Source organism: Oncorhynchus tshawytscha, linkage group LG20 (assembly GCF_018296145.1).
Source record: "Oncorhynchus tshawytscha isolate Ot180627B linkage group LG20, Otsh_v2.0, whole genome shotgun sequence".
Lineage (NCBI taxonomy): Eukaryota > Metazoa > Chordata > Actinopteri > Salmoniformes > Salmonidae > Oncorhynchus > Oncorhynchus tshawytscha.
In genome coordinates this window covers 20,140,602-20,166,126 of record NC_056448.1, presented here as the reverse complement: position 1 = coordinate 20,166,126, position 25,525 = coordinate 20,140,602, and the positions used below count along the sequence as shown (strand labels likewise).

The 25,525-nt window shown below is 40.5% G+C and overlaps 1 protein-coding gene across 1 annotated transcript in view; it reads right to left on the bottom strand.

Annotated features, from left to right (window-relative positions):
• LOC112219326 (astrotactin-2-like) overlaps positions 1-24,461 on the bottom strand; it is a 407,720-nt gene extending 383,259 nt beyond the window's left edge. Inside the window, exon 1 of the mRNA XM_024380472.2 lies at positions 24,028-24,461. Coding sequence (XP_024236240.2) covers positions 24,028-24,361 — 334 coding nt within the window. The 5' untranslated portion in view covers positions 24,362-24,461. The remainder of the gene's footprint in view (positions 1-24,027) is intronic.
• Positions 24,462-25,525: the final 1,064 nt, after the last annotated feature.

Genomic DNA, 25,525 nt, shown 5'->3' with positions numbered 1-25,525 from the left:
ATGTTTAATAAATATACTGACAAATAACATTAAGTAGTGCAGGAAGTGAAACGTTTGACAAGAGATGAGAAAACATAGCACTCCTTTTGCAGTTCGCTAGGGAGAGAGGAACTTTGGTTCTAACTAAATTACTGTACATCAGCTGGGGAGACCGAAACACACCGCGAGTAACTTCCATTATGAAGCCGAGATAATGACATATAAATGCAATTATTGTGACGGATGGGCAGCAACAGCCTGACGTTGATTTGACTCCATCATCATAGTCATCATTGCAAGTCCCAATAGATCAGTAGATATAATACTGGAATTCCACTGGAATGTATCCATCATACTTAATGTTGAATCATGGATCTTGGACGGTTATCCCTTGTGCCAGAAGAATAGATACAGTAAGAGTGGCAAGAATAGAAAAGGATAAGAATTCATTTATTGACTGCTAATGGCTCTCACACCATGTGCGGTGCTCCATTCACAACCAAAACGCTTAGCTTCAATGACCATGACATGAATTCTTGGATGAAATGTACACAAACAATCTAACGTTTCCTTCAACTCTTATCACCCTGAAAAAAAAACATGACCACCCCCAGTTTCAGATTGATTTCACACACATGGAACAAAGACAAGCTAGCATCTAATAGCAGTGAGCTGCGATGGAAAGTTCACCACCACGGCTGCAGAGCAAAGCATGCTGTATGCTAATTGTCCTTCTCCAGCTTGTGGGGTGTGTTGATGCTATCAGAGGGGCTTCCCTGATAGCTCACCCTACCCAAGTCCGTCACAGAAAAGCCACTCCACACAAGCACAACAACTTGGCATCAAAATTTGAGCTACATTGTAAGAAGTAACGTCATTGGGTTTCTCAACGTATGGTACTGTATATTGGTCCATCATTTCTCTCAGCTGACATGAGTTATGAAGCATTTTATCTGTACCGTGTGTATCAAGGTCCACCACCCAAAGGACATCCAGACAATTAGACAACTGTAGGAAGCAATGGAGTAAACATGGGCCAGCATCCATGTGGAATGCTTTCGACACCTTGTAGAGTCCATGTTCAAACAAATTGAGGCTGCTCTGAGAGCAAAAGGCAGTGCAACTCAATATTAGGAAGGTGTGCCTAATATTTTGTACACTCAGTGTATCTCTTTATCACTGTGTAAGCTTGGGCCAAGCAGTACCTAAGACTGTAGTGTGCCAGTCCCTGAAACAACAATAATGAGAAACATGACATTAGTACTGTAACTAACAATACTATAGAGATCTATAACAAAAGAGCTAGGTGGCAGTTAGGCCGTCCTGTTGCATTAATAAAACAACAATCTACATAAGTGTGCTACTCTCTTACTTTACAGCTCATGTTGCAGTAGTACCCCTATGTCTCTGTTACTCTACAGTATCTTTGAGACCACAACATGTCACAGCTCTGGTGTAAAATATGTGGTGAAATAAATTGGAGGAGAGTGCAAGCTTAAGGGAGTGTGACAATTGGGGGAAACAGATCCCACAGTCCCAGTACAGCCCTGAGGAAAGGACAAAGAGCACAAAGTTACAGGCTGTTGTCTGTGGATATGCCAATAACTACTGGACACAATTGGTTGAATCAATGTCGTTTCCACATCGTTTTAACAACAAAAAACCTCTATGTGATGTTGACTCAATGTGGAAAAGTGATTGGATGTGAAAAAAGTCATCAACGTAAGGAAATGGAGTAATTTGTGACGTGATCTCCACAAGGGTATCTATCACTTCAATAGACAAAGACAAATAGTGTAGCAAATTTTATAAGCAAGAACTTTTGTCTTCTCATTTTAAAAGCTGTTTATACTGTATACTGTATATATACATGTCAGCAAAAGGGAATAATTTCCTCATACAGTTAGCATACATAGGGTATTTATGTTGTTGTTGGAAGAAGCAAAGTTTTACTATAGAAGCCCTGTTAAAAAAGTTTTAAAAATTCCCTTCTATAAAAAAATAATGCAAATCTGTGGAAACAGGTGCAACGTCCAACTCCTTTACTAATTTCTATTCATGTTAGAAGGGAGGGTATGCATGAACATGGCTCCTAGGTAAATACAAGTGGAAAAAAGAAATGAAGAAAGAGAGGTGCCCTCCATCATTTCCTCACTTCAAAGAGCAGGAGGGGAGGCGTGCTGGATCAGCGCGTGTTCAGGTCTGCCTTGACATCGTGTTTCTCAGTATAATTAGCCTACCAACTGAACACTGCTAACCTTCTTTTCCCCATCAAAGACTATGCTCTTCTCTACAGGCTTAATAGTTCTAGAATGTCTGCACAAACTGTCAGAAACCATCTCTGGGAAGCTCATCTGCGTGCTGGTCGTCCTCACCAGGGTCTTGACCTGACTGCAGTTTGGAGTCGTAACCGAATTCAGTAGGCAAATGCTCACCGTAGCACGCTGGAGAAGTATGCTCTTCACGGATCCCGGTTTCAACTGTACTGTGCAGATGGCAGACAGTGTGTATGTAGGGGTGTGGTGGTCAAAAAATTGGCAGCCGGTGATTATCAAGCAAATAACTGTCAGTCTCACGGTATCTGACTGTTAATGAACATACACTCATTTAGCATCTCCTGGCTTCCACATATAGCCTTCAAGCCACTGATGGAGACCATTGGAACATCTACATTTTAAAAAGTCTAAAAAAGTCCATGATATATACCCTACACCTTCACAATACATCATTTTTTTTATTTTAGACAGGTCTAAAGAAGCATGATATGATGAAAATATTTCAGAAGAACAGAGTAGCATACTCTGAATTGTCCTTATATTAGTCTTGATCTGTCCATGCCAAATGGTTGTGGGCTACACTAGTTCATTCAGCAGAAAATGTCACACCCTGATCTGTTTCACCTGTCTTTGTGCTCGTATCCACCCCCTTCCAGATGTCACACATCATCCCAATTATCCCCAGTGTATTTATACCTGTGTTCTCTGTTCCCAGTTCGATTTGTTCGTCAAGCCTACCACCGGGTTTCCCCTTGCTCCTGTCTGTTTCAAGTTGTCCCGGTTTTGACCATTCTGCCTGCCATTTCTGTACCTTGCCACACCACCCTGGATTACTGACCTCAGCCTGCCCTTGAGCTGTCGTTTTGCCTACCCCCTGTTTTCTCCAAACATATAGCCAACATTTGTAGAACAACTAAAGATACATTAATAACTCTAAATTAAGCATATAGGAATACCTATTTCTTTGTTAACCGCTCAACACAGAACAGCTGCATGTTGTTACAGTTGAAGTTGGAAGTTTACATACACTTCAGCCAAATACATTTAAATTAAGTTTTTCACAATTCCTGACATTTAATCCTAGTAAAAATTCCCCGTCTTTGGTCAGTTAGGATCACCACTTCATTTTAAGAATGTGAAATGTCAGAATAATAGTAGAGTATGATTTATTTCAGCTTTTATTTTCTTTCATCACATGAAAAGTGCGTCAGAAGTTTACAAACACTCAACTAGTATTTGGTAGCTTTGCCTTTAAATTGTTTCATTTGGGTCAAACGTTTCAGGTAGCCTTCCTAAAGCTTCCCACAATAAGTTGGGTGAATTTTGTCCCATTCCTCCTGACAGAGCTGGTGTAACCGAGTCAGGTTTGTAGGCCTCCATGCTCGCACACGCTTTGTCAGTTCTACCCATACATTTTCTATAGGATTGAGGTCAGAGCTTTGTAATGGCCACTCCAATACCTTGACTTTGTTGTCCTTAATCTTGGGGAGGCTGCGAATTTTCGCAGCTTTTTGTTAAAAATCGCGCAACATTTCAGCGCCCTGCTACTCATTCCAGGAATATAGTATATGCATATGATTAGTATGTGTGGATAGAAAACACTCAGACGTTTCTAAAACTGTTTAAATCACGGCTGTGACTATAACAGAACGTCTGTTTCATCGAAAAGCGCAGGAAAATCTGATCACTGGAGATGGAAAAAAAATATCCATGCGCCACTTCCATGAATTGTTAAAGGTGAACCGTATTAAATGAGGCCGAGCTTGCAGTACCTACAGCTTCCACAGGATGTATAGAGTCTCCTCATTTGATTCTGATTTGATTCTTGGTAGATCCGACCAAAGGGAACCGATTCCCTCCGACCACCGACCTGAGGCATTGTCTCTGTTTTTTTCCGGACATTTTTTTCCACACGGCCAACTATCGAATTTACATCGCCTCCTGATGATTTTTATAGCTTATTAACGTGTAGTAATACCTAAAGTTGCATTAGAAAGGTATTTCGAAGTGTTTTGTGAAAGTTTATCGTCGACTTTTTAACTTTTAAAAAATGACGTTACGTTATGAAACGCTATTTTTTTCCGTTTATCACACAGTCTTCATAGATCGATATCTAGGCTATATATGGACCGATTTAATCCAAAAAAAGACCCAGTATTGATTATGGGACATCAAGGAGTGCCAAGAAAGAAGATGGTCAAAGGTAATGAATGTTTTATATTTTATTGTGCGGTTTGTGTAGCGCCGACTACGCTAATTATTTTTGTTTACATCCTCTACGGGTCTTTTGGGGTGTTACATGCTATCAGATAATAGCTTCTCATGCTTTCGCCGAAAAGCATTTTACAAATCTGACTCGGTGGCTAGATTCACAACGAGTGTAGCTTTAATTCAATACCTTGCATGTGTGTTTTAATGAAAGTTTGAATTTTATCGAAAAACGATCAGTGACGCTCTAAAATATCCGCTGACTACCCGCTGATTTGATCCCCCGAGGGAACATCCTCCCTAAGAAGTTAAGCCATTTTGCCACAACTTTGGAAGTATGCTTGCGGTCATTGTCCATTTGGAAGACCCATTTGCGACCAAGCTTTAATATCCTGACTGATGTCTTGAGATGTTGCTTCAATATATCCACAGAATTTTTCTTCTGCATGATGCCATCTATTTTGTGAAGTGCACCAGTCCCTCCTTTAGCAAAGCACCCCCACAACATGATGCTGCCACCCCTGTCCTTCATGGTTGGGATGGTATTCTTCGGCTTGCAAGCCTCCCCTTTTTTCCTCCAAACATAACGATGATCATTATGGCCAAACAGTTCTATTTTTGTTTTATCAGACCAGAAGACATTTCTCCAAAAAGTACGATCTATGTCTCCATGTGCAGTTGCAAACCGTAGTCTGGCTTTTGTTTGGCGGTTTTGGAGCAGTTTCTTCTTCCTTGCTGAGCGGCCTTTCAGGCTATGTCAATATAGGACTCGTTTTACTGTGGATATAGATACTTTTGTACCCGTTTCCTCCAGCATCTTCACAAGGTTCTTTGCTGTTGTTCACACCAAAGTATGTTAATCTCTAGGAGACAGAACGTGTCTCCTTCCTGAGCATTAGGATGTCTGTGTGGTCCCATGGTGTTTATACTTGCATACTATTGTTTGTACAGATGAACATGGTACCTTTAGGTGTTTGGAAATTGCTCCCAAGGATGAACCAGACTTTTTTTTCTGAGGTCTTGGATGATTTCTTTTGATTTTCCCATGATGTCAAGCAAATAGGCACTGAGTTTGAAGATAGGCCTTGAAATACATCCACAGGTACACCTCCAATTGACTCAAATGATGTCAATTAGCCTAACAGAAGCTTCCAAAGCCATGACATAATTTTCTGGAATGTTCCAAGCTGTTTAAAGGCACAGTCAACTTCGTGTATGTAAACTTCTGACCCACTGAAATTGTGATACAGTGAAATAATCTTTCTGTAAACAATTGTTGGAAAAATTACTTGTGTCATGCACAAAATAGATGTCCCAACCGACTTGCCAAAACTATAGTTTGTTAACAAGACATTTGCGGAGTTGTAGAAAAACTAATTTTAATAACTCCAACCTAAGTGTATGTGAACTTCCGACTTCAACTGTATGTTTTTGAATATTTTTATTCTGTATAGGCTTCCTTATTTTCACTCAATCAGTTAGTATTGTGGAGTAACTACGATGTCGTTGACCCATCCTCAGTTGTTTTCTACTATCACAGCCATTAAACTCTGTAACTCTTTTAAAGTCACCATTGGCCTCGAGGTGAAATCCCTGAGCAGTTTCCTTCCTCTCCTGCAACTGAGTTAGGAAAGACGCCTGTACATCATACAAATTGTAATGAATAACTTCACCATGGTTAAAGGGATATTCAATGTCTGCTTTTTTTATTTTTACCAATAGGTGCCCTTCTTTGCGAGGTCTCTGTGTCTCTGTGGTTGAATCTGTGTTGAAATTCACTGCTCGACTGAGGGACCTTACAGATAATTGTATGTGTAGAGTACAGAGATGAGGTAGTCATTCAAAATGAATGTTTAACACTATTATTGCACACAGAGTAAGTCCATGCAACTTATTATGTGAGATTTTCATTTTTACATTGTGCGATATTGTGTGTAGGATGTAACACAACAAAATGTGAAAAAAGTCAAGTGGTGTGAATACTTTCTGTAGGCACTATAAAATAACCCAAAAAATAAGGCACATTTTACAAACTAATGTAACATTCAAACTTACATTTATTAACATCTATGGCCACATTTTGAGGTTAGTAACTATAAATGTTTTCCTATGTAATCATGTAAAGTGTGCATGTTCAAGATCGCATGCATAGGTCATCGCAGGTCTGTGGAGATCTTCACAGTTGCTGTAATAATCTGCGCAGAATCTCGAACGGCAAGGATCAATTCCAACATGTGCTTTTAATGTAGTCTCAACTACAATCCAGGTCATTTGGTTCTGCTATTAGATGAAGCACAGTGATAACACAATCTGTTGTATAAATGAAATAAAATATCTGACATAGTATTCCCATTTGAACTTTGCTGTGCTTTTAAAATGGTTGATAGCACAGTAATAGACATTTGGGTGACAACTAAACCAAAATCAGACTGTTTGTTTTTCCAATGGAATTTGGTTGTGCTTTTAGATGGTTGAATCTTAGTGATAACACATTGGAAATTCAACTAACTTTTATTATGGATCCCATAATTATTATCATTAACTATTTCATTAATGATGTTTGTTGAGCCATCGCCATTATAGAGTTAAAAGTGCATTTGCACTGATTGCGTTCATGTTAAGGAAGAGCGCTCACACGTTTGCTGGGTGCTGATGTGGAGAAGGCACTGTGCATGGTGTGCAAACACCTGTGAAAAGAGCTACAATATACAACTTGTTTCTGTTTGTTTGGGTTCTTATCAAGTGTGTGTGTGTATTACTGTCAGCTAATGGCTCAATACAGTAAGGGTCTTGGAAATAAGGATATTGAGATAAAAGCTAAAGGATCCAGAGATGTTCTATTTGGCAAAACTTGACTTTAGTCAAGCTTCCATCAACATCTGAAAGGATATGGAAACACTTTCTTTTACAGCCCTCCAACAGCTCCTATTTCCATGGTATCTCTGTATCTTTGAAGTCCGGGCTTAAACAAATGATAATTCTTACTGTACCCAATTCAAAATCTCACTCATGCTACACCCAGCCTTTTTAATTCAAAGCACATAAAATAATGTTACAGGAGATTATGAATGGGAGAAAAAAAAGAACGTGGGCTAAGAGGACATTGAGGAAGCTCTGGATCGGCTTACAATCCTGTTAGGTATGAAAGGGGATCCTTAGCAAATAGCTTACTAATCCTGGGGAAATTTGCTGACTGGTGCACGTTCAATGTTCCAAAGCTAATTTGGGCTCATATGGGCTACAGATAAAGTTATGTTGTGTATTCAAGGTATGCTACGCTGAGAAGGGGCTATTTTACAACAACAGTGTTTTTACAATAAGTATCTTTCAAAAGAATTTCCCAACAAGATTTTAAAAAATACATATTTTAGTTAGTTATTTATATAAAGTATTTTCATTCCTGCATATGAGTGCATTTCCATTATCACTATATTGCCATTGTTTGTGTCAGTATAATAATATAGTATAATAATATAAATAATAATATAATAATATCAGCTTAATGTCAAGGCTGTCAGAAACAAAGAAGTAGGAATTATAATTTAATAGGATCTCTACGGTCAGAGAGGACAATCCACATGAAGATGTCGGCCTGTCATTGCAACTTGCTAACAGCTTCCACATTTCCACTACTTCCTCATTAAACCAAGATGCAAATAACCCAAGCAAATGAAATGCAAATTAATTTAGTGCTTGATTGTGTCCACTAGCTAGCCTTCATGTTTAACAGCAATCAGACCAAATTGCTCTCTGCTGCCTGTTGATGCCACTAGCATTATGTTCCCTAGAAGCTAGGAATCAGAGCAGCAAGTCATTAATATTCCTTCCGTCTTCACTCCTTCTTTTCACCTGAATGGTAATTGGAGTGTGGTGAATTCTGCATGAGAGGGCTGCTACTTCCTGATCATGGCTGCTCCAGCTCTTGTTCATGGCCCCGGGTCACTGTTTGATTGCATGCCTAAGTGGCACATGACGCGATTACCACACAGCTCAGCTTCGGCTTCAGTTCGACTCGCCACGGATAGGGTTTTGCGTGTGTGAGGGGGGAATATTATTATTTTTTTAAATGAGAACCTGCCAAGTTGCCTTGGATGCCGTGATGTTTTGTAAACCGAATACTTGACTGACTCACATCAACTCATTATAACTGAAATTATGATTCACCTCCATCTTAACAGAAATATTTGTTGTCCTCCGTATTGTTATTCGTAACATCAAAGGTGAGGACGTTCTTGCTAAAAACAAATATTGTGTTACAATATATACAATGACACAAATAAAAAAAGTTGACTCTGTGGGGAGATGGCTAGTTAAAGCGGCAGTACTTCAGCTTAAGCCCCTCTGGCAGTGGGATTGGGAGATGAACACTTTCCTCCTCACCATCAAAGACACAGCTGTTCTCACCATGGGGATTTTAATACATACAGATGGCTGTTAGGGCGACAGAATCAAAATAGCCAGTGGTCACAACGACACCACAACTAGGCCAAAACACTTTGCAAACTGGCAATTCAGGGAGAGAGAAGCACGAAATCACTGTTTAATTTAGCTCTGTTGGCAACCTGTTCCTGTTGGAGAGCAACGTTCTGCCAACCAAATGAAGGGTGTCTTTGCAAAGCATGCTGAATACTGCAGATCATATTTCTTTCTCCATGATTTATATTGGGTAAAATGCCAAGCCAGATGGAGACACACTGGTTTATTTTTTTGCTACCCAAGGTACAGTGAGAGATGAGAAATATGAAAGAATATGCCGACGTATAATTGTCGGTGTGCATGTGGTTGCATCAACACAGAATGTATTAGTTATTACACAAAATCATAATTTTACTCAATTTCAACTACATATGCTTGACAATTTCCACTGTGTTTGTGTATAGCGTCCTTCAAGAGGATTTAACCTTCGCTGTACACATAATACTCACAAATAAAATAAAAAAACATCATTCTGTTGTGTCGAGTGGTGATGAGGGACAAGCCGTTTCTATCACCGACCTGTATTCTTAACCTCGGCGACACACACACACACACACACACACACACACACACACACACACACACACACACACACACACACACACACACACACACACACACACACACACACACACACAGAGCTGTAAATTCATGCTATGCACGTAACCGTCGCTCACCTTGACACGGCTCTTAGCCCACTCTAAACACGTGGGACCTACAGGGCCTGGGTATTATATAGCTTTGCACTAGAACACTTCTTCTACAGGATAATTAGTGCAAGATCCCAGCTAATCCAGAGCAGATATACACAATACCTGTCAAACTCACACTGGGAGTGTGTGTGTGCGTGTGTGTGTGTGTGTGTGTGTGTGTGTGTGTGTGTGTGTGTGTGTGTGTGTGTGTGTGTGTGTGTGTGTGTGTGTGTGTGTGTGTGTGTGTGTGTGTGTGTGTGTGTGCGCGTGTGTGTGTGCACACTAAGCTTCAGAATGGAAAAGATAGAGAGAGAGAAAGTGAGAGAGTTTATAGCATACTAATGAGACTGAATTAGAGATAGTGTATAAGTGTGTGGGGTCCAACTCCCAATGTCCCTCAAGGCTTACCAGAAGTGCATGTTTGGTGGGACTCATTGCAGTAGTTTTTGGCTGTGCTGAATTACAGCTAAGATGGGATCTCACAGAAACATATTGTGAGGGGGGAAATAGAAATGGGACTCTGTAAAATTTCCCTGTTAAAACACATCGAAAGTTGTGAACTTTCCTAAACACCTTGGTACATCACCACATGGCTCCGTTTTCACTCCAAGGTGTGAAATTAAGGCTGATGTGAATCTAATTGCATGTCTTGTAGCTATCCTTTGTTCTCTGTGGGTTTTTTTTTAAATGACAGAAACTGATGAGGTAGGCCAGGGTATATCTGAACAAATACATAAGCATAGATAAAAGGTTCAGGAGCGTCTGTGGGATCCGTGATCATAGGGAGAATGTGTTGTGGTGGCGGCACTCCAAGGTGAAGCCTAAAGGGAATTCTGTAGGTAATCAAATTATATGGGTCTTTAAATTTACCGGAGTGATAATGTATCTAAGCCAAGACAATGGTCAAATTCAATTAGGAATCACACTTTAGATTTTGATTCTATGCTTGTCTAAAAGTCCATTTCTAATGTTACCACATGTTTAAATAATGAAAATAGTAAATACAATTTGTAATAAAGTTTAACGATTTCATTTTTGCAATTACTTTACACACATACTACAGCAAAATATAAAAACTAAGAGTCAAGCAGGCACCTTGCTTTAAAAAAAGATATGCTTGGTCTCCCTGAATCATTCTTCTACTCTGGTATACAGCACGCCTTCTCTCTGCAGTTTAAAATGAAAGAAGGAGGAAGTGTAGCTAAAAAGACCCAGGCTAGAGGTAGAGGTCACCTTCGAATAAACCGGAGAACAACTGGAGCCCAAAAACAGAGTGATGCACGGTGTTTACTCCTGGCCTTGTTGTAGCGACCGGGGCCTGGTAGCCCGGAGGAGGACGTTTGCTGGCCGTTTGGATTTCATTTTGCTGAAGATGCTGAAGATGGAGATGACAGTCCAACTGAGTGAGTCAGCCACCGAGAGACCATTGATTCCACTGTGCCTTTGATCCTGGTAGAAACACACTCTTCTTCCAACATTAGACATTGTCTAGCTAGCTGTCCGTACTTATGGCGTGGTGAAGCTGATGGTATACTAATACTGTGTAGGCTCTATCTGATATCGATGTTGTTTATTCATGATTACTTGGTTGTCTAGAGAAAATAAATAAAAGGATTAAGATTATTATCGTCTATGACAAAAATAAACTATGAAAATATTGGATGCTGGAAACGTATTTGGCTTTACTGAAAGAATTGTATTGAAGCTGAATTGTCGAAAGGGAGAAAGAACTAACTGGGAATCTATATGTAATTGCAAAGGGGGAAATAATCATCTAAAAAAGGTGTTATGTAACATGAATGCTTTTTGCAAAGCAATATTTTCTATTCCACTTTCATTTCTCATTTTCTCCTAATCCTGAAAAATTGAATTGGTCTTCTTTTCCTGGTGCCATTGGCTTTTCAGAGAAATTAAACCTACTCTGACAGGCAAAAAAATACTCATACGGAACAAAATACCATTTTTTTTGCAGCAACAGAAAATGTATGTCCTTAGACGAGAGTAGAATAAGCAAATATTTTTATTTTTTTTGAGTTGTAATTTTTTTATAAAATAAATAGTGGCATTCTCTGCTTGTTAGAAGAAGCAGGTTTTGACGACAGGGTGTGAAAACAACAGAGATGACCACAATGTTTGAAAGCATCCGACGCCCAGGCAGAGTGGCACAGGAAACATGGCAGGCCGGGGATCAGCAAGGGTACGGAGGGACGTCTGCAGACTAGCAGAGGTGCCCGCTTCCCCTGCCAGGGCTGGATGGATGTGTTAAAGCGGGGGCCCTGGTCGCTTATTGTCAGTTTATCATGTAAGACAGGCCTCATGTCAGCTATAGAAAGGACTACTAGGAGAAAGACTACCCCCAGCATAACCAGTTGGGTTTTTAACAACATGCCAGAGCATCGGGTATAGGGCACAGGAGAAGAGGAGAGCAGACACAAATTAAGTTGACTTAGTTAAAACTCCATCACCTGACACCGTCATGCACCTATCATTATTCCACACTGCAGAGAACTGAAAATAAAATCTGCCTGCCGGGGACTGATATTGACAGAAATAAAATGTGCCTAGTACAATAGGAAAAGGGATAGGAAAACAATAACCTGTAAAATGGCATCGATGGAGGAAAAGCCAGTGGTTTTAATAGTACATTTCAAGTGCAGGCTTCAATCTGTGCCATGGTTTATCAAATTCTACCTTGGGAGTTGGATGACTTTGCGTAGAAGCCACATATTGGTATTCATTTATACAGTATACCCAGTAATGAAATGAGGTCCTGTTAATTCTCTGTTTTTACTGTTTGTTGCATTTTCATTCTCTTTATCCTTTTAAGTTCTGAAACCCCCAACCCCCCTCCGTACTACTCTCTGCCTGTCACTCAGCTTTGTCTTTTGTTATCTCAAAAGCAGCCTCTTTTGTCATATCCCAAATCAAATTGTCATTGCAGCAGTGATAGTACTTTAGAGGAAACCCAAAACACAGTACAAGCATCATTGAAACTATTCAATTATTCAACATGTTATCCAAATAGTGTTTTGTTCGAGGAGGAACACTCTACAGCCTCTTAATGCAAAGTGACAGAATTCAGCCTAGCACACCCCCTTCCCCCCTCTACTCCACACCGTGTCCTTATCCTTTGGCTTCTATTGTAAAAATGATTTTATTTTAAGAGGGCATCCATTAGGAAGTCTACTTTTTATTAAGTGGCAGGGGACACCAGAGCAGACCAAAGAGCAAGCGGATTAACTAAACATAATAACTTGTATAAATCAGTGTCATGTTAATATACATTTACTTCCCACAGACTGCATAGCTCTTTAAAGTTTATGTGTAGAACATTTATACATCTTTGGTGAATTATTTAGCGGACTGGCCACCCCTCATAACCTGGTTCCTCTCTCTAGGTTTCTTCCTGGGTTCTGGCCTTTCTAGGGAGTTTTTCCTAGCCACCGTGCTTTTACACCTGCATTGCTTGCTGTTTGGGGTTTTAAGCTGGGTTTCTGTACAGCACTTTGTGACATCAGCTGATGTAAGAAGGGCTTCATAAATACATTTGATTGATTGACGTACCACTCTTCCTGTTTCTGACAAGGATCCAGACTAAGAAGAGATAAAGCTAAATCATCTGAGATATTCGATCCCCTTACACTGAATGTTAAAGTTGGCCATAAAGACAGAAGCGTGTGAGGGGCTTGGAGGGAGTCCGTTACAGCAGGATAGCGGCACTATATTATATGATAACCACTGCAGCAAAGCCCAACAGAAATCTATCAAAGGGCTGACTGTCAGTATTGGGCTCATCCGGCCAGAGAGGAAGCATGATTGGCTGGCACTTTATTTTTCTGTTGATGTCATGACAAGAGTGTGGACCCCTGGTTTCAATTGACACCAAACAAAGATGAGATAGGTGAAGACGGCAAGATGACCTCTACTGGCTCCATCCCTGGGGTTGTCACTGAACCTCTGGAAGCTTTCAGAGCAAAAAACGGAGAAGAGCCTCTGTGGAATACAGATTGACAGAATGGTACTTGATTAGTAACCAGGCAGCCTGTCATTAGTACTACACGTCTCAAGCCTATCTTTAATTGTGAGCAGAGTGTCAATGACATCTCCTCTGACAGTCATATAGCCCTATGAGTGGTTGTGGAAGAAGGTGTTAGCTACACAGCAACTGACTGGTGAGGATGGGGAACAAAGTCTTCTCTACTCCTACGCCATATCTTAATGTGTTACTATTGAATTCTGGCCTCAGTCACACAAAGCAGTATTTTGAAACAAATGTCATGCCAAAATCTAAATGCAGAAATAGCTAGCAATTTTATCCCATTTGCACAACGATTCATTTGTTTTTCTCTAGTCAGATCTTCAAACAGCATTTTCATGATCTCCAGGACAATACCAGTGTCTACATTATGTGAAAATGTTACCTTTCTACATTTTGTAGGAAAAAAAATTAAGTTAAAAAGTTCTAACCGATGACATCAAAGGTTATAACTTGTTAATCATGCCCTATGATGTCACAGAAGCATATTTTAAAGACCTTTCTTCTCATGTGTTTTTTAACCACATCATAGAAACACACCATTTTCGCATATGTAGACACTGGTTTGGTGCTGAAGATAATGAATGAGGTTGAAAAGTGGCGGATTCGCCCTTTAAGCTATGCTTATGTGAAGCTATTGTTGGGTTCACCATGGGGTCATGATAGGGTCTGTACCAAATGTTTGATGTATTATAATAGTTGATTATGCTTATGTTGTATTAATAGAAGGGGAGGGGTTATAAGACCCCTCCCTCCTTACATGTATAGGGTCCTAGACTACAGATATAGATATATAGATAGTTATATTCATTATAAAGGTTGAATATTGTTCCACAGTCTTTTCTAGTCTACCTCTTATAAAGAAACGGTTTGAGAAATGTGTGACTGTGAGACAGAACTCTGCAAAGGAGTGAAAGAGATAAGAGGCTAGTCAGACATTCCACTATAAATCAACTTGGGGAGTGGACATTTACTGCTGAGCCTTTAGATAACACTGAAACTCTTGTTTGTATAGTTGTGTATGCATGGGCATGGTCTCATGAGTAGAAGGTAATGACGTAGGCAGTGACATCACTAAGGCTGAACTTCGGGCTTAATAAAATAACTTGGACCCTTTACTATTTTGCAGAACATACTTGGAAACATGCATGCTATGTTCCTGTTGTCAACTTCTGTTTGCAATTGCAATAACCTCTAGCGACGAGCAATCCCGTATCCGGGATGGTAATCATAGCCTCAAGCGCATTACCATAACGCAACGTTTCCTATTCATGAAAATCGCAAATGAAATGAAATAAATATATTGAAACACAAGCTTAGCCTTTTGTTCACAACACTGTCATCTCAAATTTTCAAAATATGCTTTTCAACCAAAGCTACACAAACATTTGTGTAAGAGTATTGATAGCCTAGCATAGCATTAAGCCTAGCATTCAGCAGGCAACATTTTCACAAAAACAAGAAAAACATTCAAATAAAATAATTTACCTTTGAAGAACTTCGGATGATTTCAATGACGAGACTCTCAGTTAGATAGCAAATGTAAATGTTTTCCAAAAAGATTATTTGTGTTGGCAAAATAGCTCCGTTTTGTTCATCACGTTTGGCTAAGAAAAAGACCGGAAAATGCAGTCACTACAACGCCAAACTTTTTTCCAAATTAGTTCCATAATATCGACAGAAACATGGCAAACGTTGTTTAGAATCAATCCTCAAGGTGTTTTTCACATATCTATTCGATAATATATCAGTCGTGACAGTTGGTTTCTCATCAGAAGTGAACGGAAAAATACTGCAGCTGGAGATAATAATTGCAACGGAGGACACCAAGCGACCACCTGGTAGATGTAGTCTCTTATGGTCAATCTTCCAATGATATGCCTACAAATATGTCACAATGCTGTCGACACCTTGGGGAAGCGACAGAAAGCCTAAGCTCATTCGTGGCCAATTCACAGCCATATAAGGAGTCATTGGCATGAGGCGGTTTCAAAAAATGCGGCACTTCCTGATTGGATTTTTATCTGGGTTTCGCCTGTAACATCAGTTCTGTGGCACTCACAGACAATATCTTTGCAGTTTTGGAAACGTCAGAGTGTTTTCTTTCCAAAGCTGTCAATTATATGCATAGTCGAGCATCTTTTCGTGACAAAATATCTTGTTTAAAACAGGAACGTTTTTCATCCAAAAATTAAAATAGCGCCCCCTATATCCAAGAAGTTAATAAAGGTTTTTGATTGATTTAATTAAAGATATTGTCTGAATGCTAATTTCACCAATGAGCCAATGATTGACAAGGAACGAACCCCAACGCTATTATTGACATCCGACAAATACCTGATTGCAAGATAAATGATTGATCCATTGAGATGCATTTTGGATGGAAGGACAAAGGAACGAACAGTACAATACAACATTTGAAAAGCAACACTACTACTAACATGGGATAAGATGGCACAATTGTGCCAAAAATGTCAACCCTGCAACATAGCCAAAAGAACCAGCTGATTCCAGATTTGAACAACAACCACAACTTGACAGCGACATGAGCGAGCGGTGCTTCCTGTAACACACTCCATTACTAACACAAGTCATGCTGAGGAGAGATGCAATCATCATGGGTCGCTGACCACAATTCCTTCCCGAATCCACGGCTGAAGCCATCACTTAGCCCGTTGCAGCCTGGTTAAATTGGCACATTAACTATGAGCTTGAGCCTTGACACTGATTAGTCAAAAACACCCTCAACCTTTCCTGTGTTCACTCACAATGACTGGATGTTTGGCAAGGTGAGAAACAATCTCTGAATTCTTGTGGAACAAAGAGGCTTTTGCTAATAATAACGGTAGGGCTTTCTTTAAAAAATGCTTTTACTAAGAGTGATAGTCAATACTGAAAATGAGAATGTATCTTAGCTGTAGCGAGAATACCCGTCCAGAGGTTACACAAAACTGAAGAAGACCAGATAGAACTTGACGGCCTACAAATACAACACCTCAGGCAACTGTATCCTCAGGACTGACAGGTGATGTCATTGTTAAGCAATGCTAATCATTTGACTGACATATGACATTGCCGTACTGTTTAAAATATTTTCTTATCGTCATAGACAATGAGTAACACCAAGCAACAGACAGAGAAAATTCTGATCACAAACCCACAATGGAACAAATCCAGGGACTCATGACAGATCCAGGTCCTTTATGACAGGAGGCTTTCAGACTCCCATCTTAGCTCCACAGTGTACCCTGACCCCAACTGCACTCTCAACACCCCTCCCTGCTCCCCCAGCAGTATGCAGCTCAAACCCTGACGTGTGATTGAGACGTACCGCCGTGAGTACAGCACTCTGGCCCACAGGGTATGTACCTCTCCACTGGAGCCAACTTGCTTTTTCTATTTATTTTTTCCCCTCCCCTTACTCTCCACAGTTGCTTTCAATCCCCTATCTGCCAGACAGGTTTGAGTGTGTGAGTGAGTGAGTGAGTGAGTGAGTGAGTGAGTGAGTGAGTGAGTGAGTGAGTGAGTGAGTGAGTGAGTGAGTGAGTGAGTAAGTGAGATGGTGAAAGGTTGGCGAGGACAAGCCAATAGAGTGATAATATGGTATACAGAAACATGATAAGTGCTGGAAAGGAAACAGTGTAGATGTCAGAAAAGATAAAGGAGAATTGAATTTGAACTGTTGGTCTTCCACTAGGTGCCTCAATGCTTTATAAGGTTAGTCGGTAATGAGGTGTTTCAAAATCAGCCATGTACAGTACTGAACAAAGTGATTTCCTTTGAGCCCAAGTAGCTCTAAAATCTGTCAAATTCATCATCTGGATTTGCCAGTAAGAAGTTTATAAGGTGCATTATTTATAGCCTTTAATTTTAAACAGGAAACTTAAAACTGCATACACAAACACACCCACACACAGATCTAACCAAAAACACTAAGGCATAACAAAATGCACCATCTTGCAGATGCCAACACAGAGCAGAGCAGTGGCCACTGCATATTCTGGTGTGTCGCCCTGCTTTTAAATGATGCACAAAAATGGGAAAGAGATAAATGGGGGGAAAAGGATTCCTATGCGTCCTTTTCCTTCTGTGCCTTCTATGCTCATCCATTCTCAATGACATTCTTGGTAATAAATCAAGACTGGGCGCTGTGGCCAGAGGGGCGAGCATCTGAAAGACCGGTCAGTGAAACACTCCCCCTCCAGCCTACCTGTGACCACCATACTTCATTCACAAATTAAAATGCAGAGATGGGAACTGAGGGAGCCGAGTGGAGTCTCACTATTCTGCTTTTGAATAAAGGGAGATGTGTCCATCTGCGTCTGTGTTTCATAATGTGTTAGCGTGTGTGCAGTAAGGGCTAAGTCTTGGTATCATCCTGGGGCGTCAACATTTTGACGTTATGTAAGAAAGGAGAGGGAAAACAGATACGGTAAAAAATACTGATGGGATAGTGTGGGATTCCCCTCCCACCAAGTCATTCTGATTTCATAGTTAATGTTTCCCTTTAATCCCCTCTATTTGCTTTATTGTTCAATCAGAAATCAAACAAATATGCCAGCTATATTGTTGGGAGCATCAGGAACATGTCAGCTACTATTACAGTAGACTACACCACTTAGAATAAAAACACAGAGTACAATATGATGGCCTCATGGCATACATACTGTCAGGAATACCACCACATACACTGTCAGTAGTACTACCATTACTTGGAGAAAAAAGCCAACATTGACACATAATATCACTATACTGTATGGCTATCTATCTTCGTGTTAACTTGTCAATACTGTCATACTGAGGTGCCCTTTACTTAAAAAAATAAACCACAACAAGGACATACTGTCGTGTAAGTGGATATCAACTGCCAGTTTGGATACAGGTACTATCCATTTCCTACAAATAACTACAGTTGAAGTCGGAAGATTTTTTACAATTCCTGACATTTAATCTTAGCAAAAATTCCCTGTCTTAGGTCAGTTAGGATCACTACGTAATTTTAAGAATATGAAATGTCACAATAGTAGAGAGAATTATTTCAGCTTTCATTTCTTTCATCACATTCCCTGTGGGTCAGAAGTTTACATACACTCAATTAGTATTTGGTAGCAATGCCTTCACATTTTTAACTTGGGTCAAATGTTTCGGGTAGCCTTCCACAAGCTTTCCACAATAAATTGGGTGGATTTTGGCCCATTCCCCCTGATAGAGCTGGTGTAACTGAGTCAGGATTGTAGGCCTCCTTGCTCACACACATTTTCAGTTCTACACACACATTTTCTATAGGATTGAGGTCAGGGCTTTGTGATGGCCACTCCAATACCTTGACTTTGTTGGAAGTATACTTGGGGTCATTGTCCATTCGGAAGACCCATTTGCGACCAAGCTTTAACTTCCTGACTGATGTCTTGAGATGTTGCTTCAATATATCCACATCATTTTCCTTCCTCATGACGCCATCTATTTTGAGAAGTGCACCATTCCCTCCTTTAGCAAAGCACCCCCACAACATGATGCTGCCATCCCCGTGCTTCACGGTTGGGATGGTGTTCTTCGGCTTGCAAGCCTCCCCCTTTTTCCTCCAAACATAACGATGGTCATTATGCCCAAACTGTTCTATTTTTGTTTCATCAGACCAGAGGACATTTCTCTAAAAAGTACGATCTTTGTCCCCATGTGCGGTTGCAAACCGTTGTCTGTCTTTTTTATGGCGGTTTTGGAGCAGTGTCTTCTTCCTTGCTGAGCGGCCTTTCAGGTTATGTCGATATAGGACTCGTTTTACTGTAGATATAGATACTTTTGTACCTGTTTCCTCCAGCATCTTCACAAGGTCCTTTACGGTTGTTCTGGGATTATTTGCTCTTTTCCCACCAAAGTACGTTCATCTCTGTCACATTCTGACCTTAGTTCCTTTGTTATGTCTTTGTTTTAGTATGGTCAGGGCGTGAGTTGGGTGGGTTGTCTATGTTCCATTTTCTATGTTGTGTTTTTGCGTTTGGCCTGGTATGGTTGTCAATCAGAGGCAGGTGTCGTTAGTTGTCTCTGATTGAGAATCATACTTAGGTAGCCTTTTCCCACTTGTGCTTCGTGGGTGTTTATTTTCTGTTCTGTGTTTGTATTTCACCGTTCAGGACTGTTTTCATTTCGTTCTCGTGTTTTGTTTGAGTATTCGTGTTCATTAAAAGAGAATATAAATACTTACCACGCTGCACCTTGGTCCTCCTCTCTTTCTCCCAACGACGAACGTTACAATCTCTGGCGATACAGTGAATTATAAGTGAAATCATTTGTCTGTAAACAATTGTTGGAAAAATGACTTGTGTCATGCACAAAGTAGATGTCCTAACCGACTTGCTACAACTATAGTTTGTTAGAAAGAAATTTGTGGAGTGGTTGAAAAACGAGTTTTAAAGACTCCAACCTAAGTGTTTGTAAACTTCCGACTTCAACTGTACATCTGGGAATTTCCAGGGATCTCACAATACAAGATCATCACAATACTAAGGTGCAGATATGATCTGTATTGCGTTTCTCACAATTCTATATGTATTGTCATTCGATAATTGTGATTTTATTATAATTCGGTGTAACAAACAAATTGCTCACTACATGCCTGCTGCAGCGGGATACGAGGGAGCCATGAGAAACCGAGTTTTGATCAGTCATACTAATTTGCCCAATATTTTTTTTTCAATATGGAAAACAAGCTATGAAGGAAAAATACGTGAGTTTTTGGTGCAGGTACAAAAAACGAGCAAAAAACATTATTGCGATATTGTCAAGACGATACAATATATCATCAAAAATAATATTCTGATACGTTACCATATCTCCCCCATTCACAACAAATAACCTTGGAGCCCCCTTTGACTGACCCGGTAAGGATTCTGATGACGCCAGAAAATCCCTCAGTGCATGCTGTGGGGCTTGACGTCTGACTGCTACCCAGCCAGGCTGCCCAGTGAATGAGCTTCTACAATGCATTCAGAAAGCATTCACACCCCTTGACTTTTTTCACATTTTGTTGTGTTACAGTCTGAATTTAAAATGGAATAAATTCAGATTTTGTGTCACTGGCCTACCCCATAATTTATTTTTTACAAATGATTTAAAAATTAAAAGCAGAGTCAATAAGTATTCAACCCTTTTGCTATGGCTTAAATAAGTTCAGGAGTAAAGATTTGCTTAGTGTTTAACATGAGGGCCCTGTATGGTCCTTCAGTCAAGCAGTACATTTCAAACACAGATTCAACCAAAAAGACCAGGGAGGTTTTCCAATGCCTCACAAAGAAGGGCACCTATTGGTGGATGGGTAAGAAAAAGGCAGACATTGAAAATCCCTTTGAGCACTGTGAAGTTATTAATCACATTTTTGATATTAATACACTCAGTCACTATAAAGATACAGATGTCCTTCCTAACTCTGTTGCCGGAGAGGAAGGAAATAGCTCAGGAATTTCACTATGAGGCCAATGGTGACTTTAAAACAGTTACGGAGTTTAATGGCTGTGATAGGATAAAACTGAGGATGGATCAACAACATTGTAGTTACTCCACAATACTAACCTAAATGACAGAGTGAAAAACATGCATCCTGTTTACAATAAGGCACAAACAAATTGGCAAAGAAATTAACTTGATTTCCTGAATACAAAGTGTTATGTTTGAGGAAATCAAACGCAGCACATCACTGAGTACCACTTTTCATATTTTCAAGCATGGTGGTGGCTGCATCATGTTATGTGTATGCTTGTCATCTGCAAGGACAATATTGTTTTTTTAGGATAAATAGAAATGGAATATAGGTAAGTGCAGGCAAAATCCTAGAGGAAAACCTGGTTCAGTCTGCTTTCCAACAGACACTGGGAGACAAATTCACCTTTCAGCAGGAAAATAACCTAAAACACAAGGCCAAATATACACTGGAGTTGCTTACCAAGACAACATTGAATGTTGCTGAGTGTATTAATTACATTGTTGAATGAAATTTGCTTGAAAATCTATGGCAAGGCTTGAAAATGGCTGTCTAGAAATAATCAACAACCAACTTGACAGAGCTTGAAGAACTGTAAAAAAGAATAATGTGCAAATATTGTGTGCAAAGGTCTTAGAGACTTAACCAGAAAGACTCACAGCTGTAATCGCTGCCAAAGGTGCTTCTTCTTTTTTTTTACCCCTTTTTCTCCCCAATTGGTAGCTACAGTCTTGTCTCATCGCTGCAACTCCCATTCGGACTCAGGAGAGGCAAAGGTTGAGAGCCGTATGTTCTCTGAAACACAACCCAACCAAGCCGCACTGCCCACTTGACCCGGAAGCCAGCCACACCAATATTTCAGAGGAAACACTGTATACCTGGTGACTGTGTCAGCGTGCACTGCAACCGGCCCGCCACAGGTGTCACTAGTGCACGATGGGACTAGGACATCCCTGCTCTCCAAGCCCTCCCCTAACCCGGGCGACACTGGGCCAATTGTGCACTGCCCAATGGGTTAACAGTGCCTTGACTCAAACCCAGAATCTCTAGTGGCACAGCTAGCACTTCAATGCAGTACCTTAGACCACTGTGCCACTCAGGAGGCCCTGCCAAAGGTGATTTTAACATGTACTGATCAGGGATGTGAATACTTACGTGAATGAGATATTTCTGTATTTAATTTTCAATAAATTTGCAAAAACAAAAAATAGCATATTTTCACTTTATCATTATGGGGTACTGTGTGCAGATGGGTGGGAATATACACTTTGAATTCAGGCTGTAACACAACAAAATGTGGAATAAGAAATGGTATGAATACTTTCTGAAGGCACTAATCTAAATCAAGACCTGATTAAATCCATCCCCACCCCCTACACAAAGAGCAGTCATGGCGAGAGCACAGCAAATTTGCTGGCTGGTTGAATGGAAGGATAGAGAGTCCTAACTCAAGAGTCGACGCGTGTCCTTAATGAGAAAAGAAAGTGATTTACAAGCATATGCTCCAGACCCTGCAGTCTGTTTAGTCTGCAGTCTCAATGCTGCTGGGCTGAGAGAGAGATAAAGTGAGACACAGAGAGACAGACCGACAGAGAGAGAGACATAGAGAGAGAGAGAGAGCGAGAGATGGGTTCCACAACATGTGCGGGTTACTATACTAGTCAGGTGTTGTGCATAGTCATTGTTCGATTGCCATGGGGTCAAGTTCAAAATGAACGGTATACTGTATATTGTATGAACCACAACAAAAATTAGCACATCTATTGAGTCTATATGATTCATACTCAGGGAATGTATATATGGTTGTACATATCAACTAGTTTGACACAGTCTGTTGACCCACGCACAGATGACTACTACCTCTGAATGTGAATATAAAACAGTCATGCTGTTTACTATCACATTACAATAACACAGGCCTACGGTTGACAGTCACTGTCCAATCACTGAAGCCCCTTAGTTCTTCTAAGGCATATGGTATTCAATTACAGAACCACATGGGTATACACATGCGCATATATTATATTCATGGGCAGGAGGTGTGGAAAGCCAAAACCTTGTTTTTCATATAGGATTAACTGTGTGTATGTTATTTGAAGATTGACAACTGTGGCCCACTGCTGTGCTTATAAAGATATTTTTCTAAGGGACACAAATAAACACTACTCAATCAATGCAAGGCAGAGTCAACCTCATATGTGGGCCCTGGCCTAAACCTTGCAATTTGCAATGAGAAAATTATGACACTGTAGCAAGCTTACATTATTATGCATTTCTTAATCTAACTTCCTTCAATGCTGCACATGTCCTAGTCTTCTGCTATGAAAAATGTGTTCATAAAAATACAAAATACCAATTTCATGCAGATTTGCACAGCTAAATTCCAATCTATGCATTCCCTCACTGCCTAATACTTAAGGCTATGCATGTCACTTACAGTCATAATTTGTCATAGTACACAAAAATGACCCAATTGGTGTGTGTATGTGCGCGCGGTGAGTGAGAGAGCCATGTACTAATGGTGTCCAGTTCATTCTTGCGTTTTCATTACATGAGTGGTGTTTAGATACATATATAAGTTTCCAACGCTGTTTTACTCCCTGTACCAGATAGATATGACACAGTGGCTCTTCCCGTTGATTGGCCAACACACCTCTACTTGGGTTATCATGTTGTTAACATTAAACTGCCATCATGTTCAGCCCTAGATGACACTTCACTGTGTAGAATAAGTATTTACATTTTGAATGTACGAAAACAATTATTGTAATTCAGTAAATATGGTCTATACCACCGGCCAGGCATATGGTCCCTATGAGCAACCATTGTAAAGCCAGTGATGGATTGGGGGACAGTAAAGAGGCAGTAAGATTATAATGTTCTTACCCAGTGTGAAATATGGGAGAGCGGTGTTGTCAAGATCATCCATAACGGAAATTCGTCCAGGTAGGTCTGTTCTAACGAATAAAAGGAGTCGGGACTCCCCTCCTCCTCCGGCCACGCTCCCCGAGCCACCGCCGGTGAAACTGAACTCATTCTCGCGGAGTACAGGCAGGGTAGAAACGGTAACGGTTTTAACTTCACACGGGCTCTCTGCGTCGTTTTCCTTCTCCCTCTCCTCATCAAGCATCGCTCCCCCTCTGCTTCCCCGGACTGTAGCGGTCCCTGTCAGCAAGAGCCCCATGAGGAGGAGGACGTGGTGCTTTACTCTCCCTGCCATCCCGCTCCCAATGCGCGGTTCTCTAGCTTTGAGTGCGGCTCTTAAACTGCTTGTTCGTTTATACTACAGCCACTGCACGCGCTCGGCAGTCATGTCTGTCCAGGAGGCGGCAGCACAGGTGTAGTCAGATCTGTAACCTAATACTTTTTTTTCTCCAACTTGCTTCCTTCTCTGTTGATGTATACACATAATTTCTCATAATGCGGATATAAGGTTCTGTGAGACCTCGCCATAGATATGAAATGAAAGAAATAGGGAATACATTTGTCTTGAAACAGCTTTTTCATGCAATCAAGGATATGCTTTTCGAGGCAACCAATGGAAGTCGAGTCTCCACGACTGTTATGAAGTTATAATGCATGCTTTTATGGTAAAGTTAGATTTTTCGTGTAAGTGCATTCATTTTATAATTACAAAGGGTTTTGCATGTGGGAAATAGCATTTTAGGTTTGTGATGGATTGACAAATGTCACTTCTATTTTGCTAGGCTGTCTATTTTGTCATGTGTCTGTCTGTGAATGCACTTCAACCAGTGGCGGACTGGGACCATCAATCGGCCATGGCATTTCTAACACACCGGCCCATTTGTTTGCTTGAGGACCCCATTATAAGCCGGATACGATCAGTTTGCGCAAACGCACCCACTTTGCTGAAAATGGACCAGCTGGGCAAATGCCAGATGGCCAGTCCACCCCTGACTTCAACTACAGTAAGCCTACTTCAAAGGGTGGAGAAAGGATAGTCTACTGCTCAGAGTGGGAATTACACCATGACATTCAGGGGTCTTTATTGAGTGCACACACTTGAGCCTAAAGATAAAAACATAATTTAAACGGTATTAACACAACCAGTCATGATATTTTCATCTGATTGTCAAACAAATCACTTCAAAAAGTAGGCTACCTGTGTTCATTCACTCCAAAATAATTCCATCATACAAACTGCATGTAGCCTAAAAAGCCATTACAAAACACCAAAAAGTGTGCCCACACTCCCTCAACGGTCACTTATCTTACATTTTGCTCCCCCTATGGACATGCCCCCCTCCCTATACTTTCAGTGCATCTTTCTGCAGAAAAGATCTTTCTGCAGAATTTACTTGCATTTACCCTCCACTAGGCCGGCACCACGGCCCGTGGCCTACCCTCCACTTTACACACATTA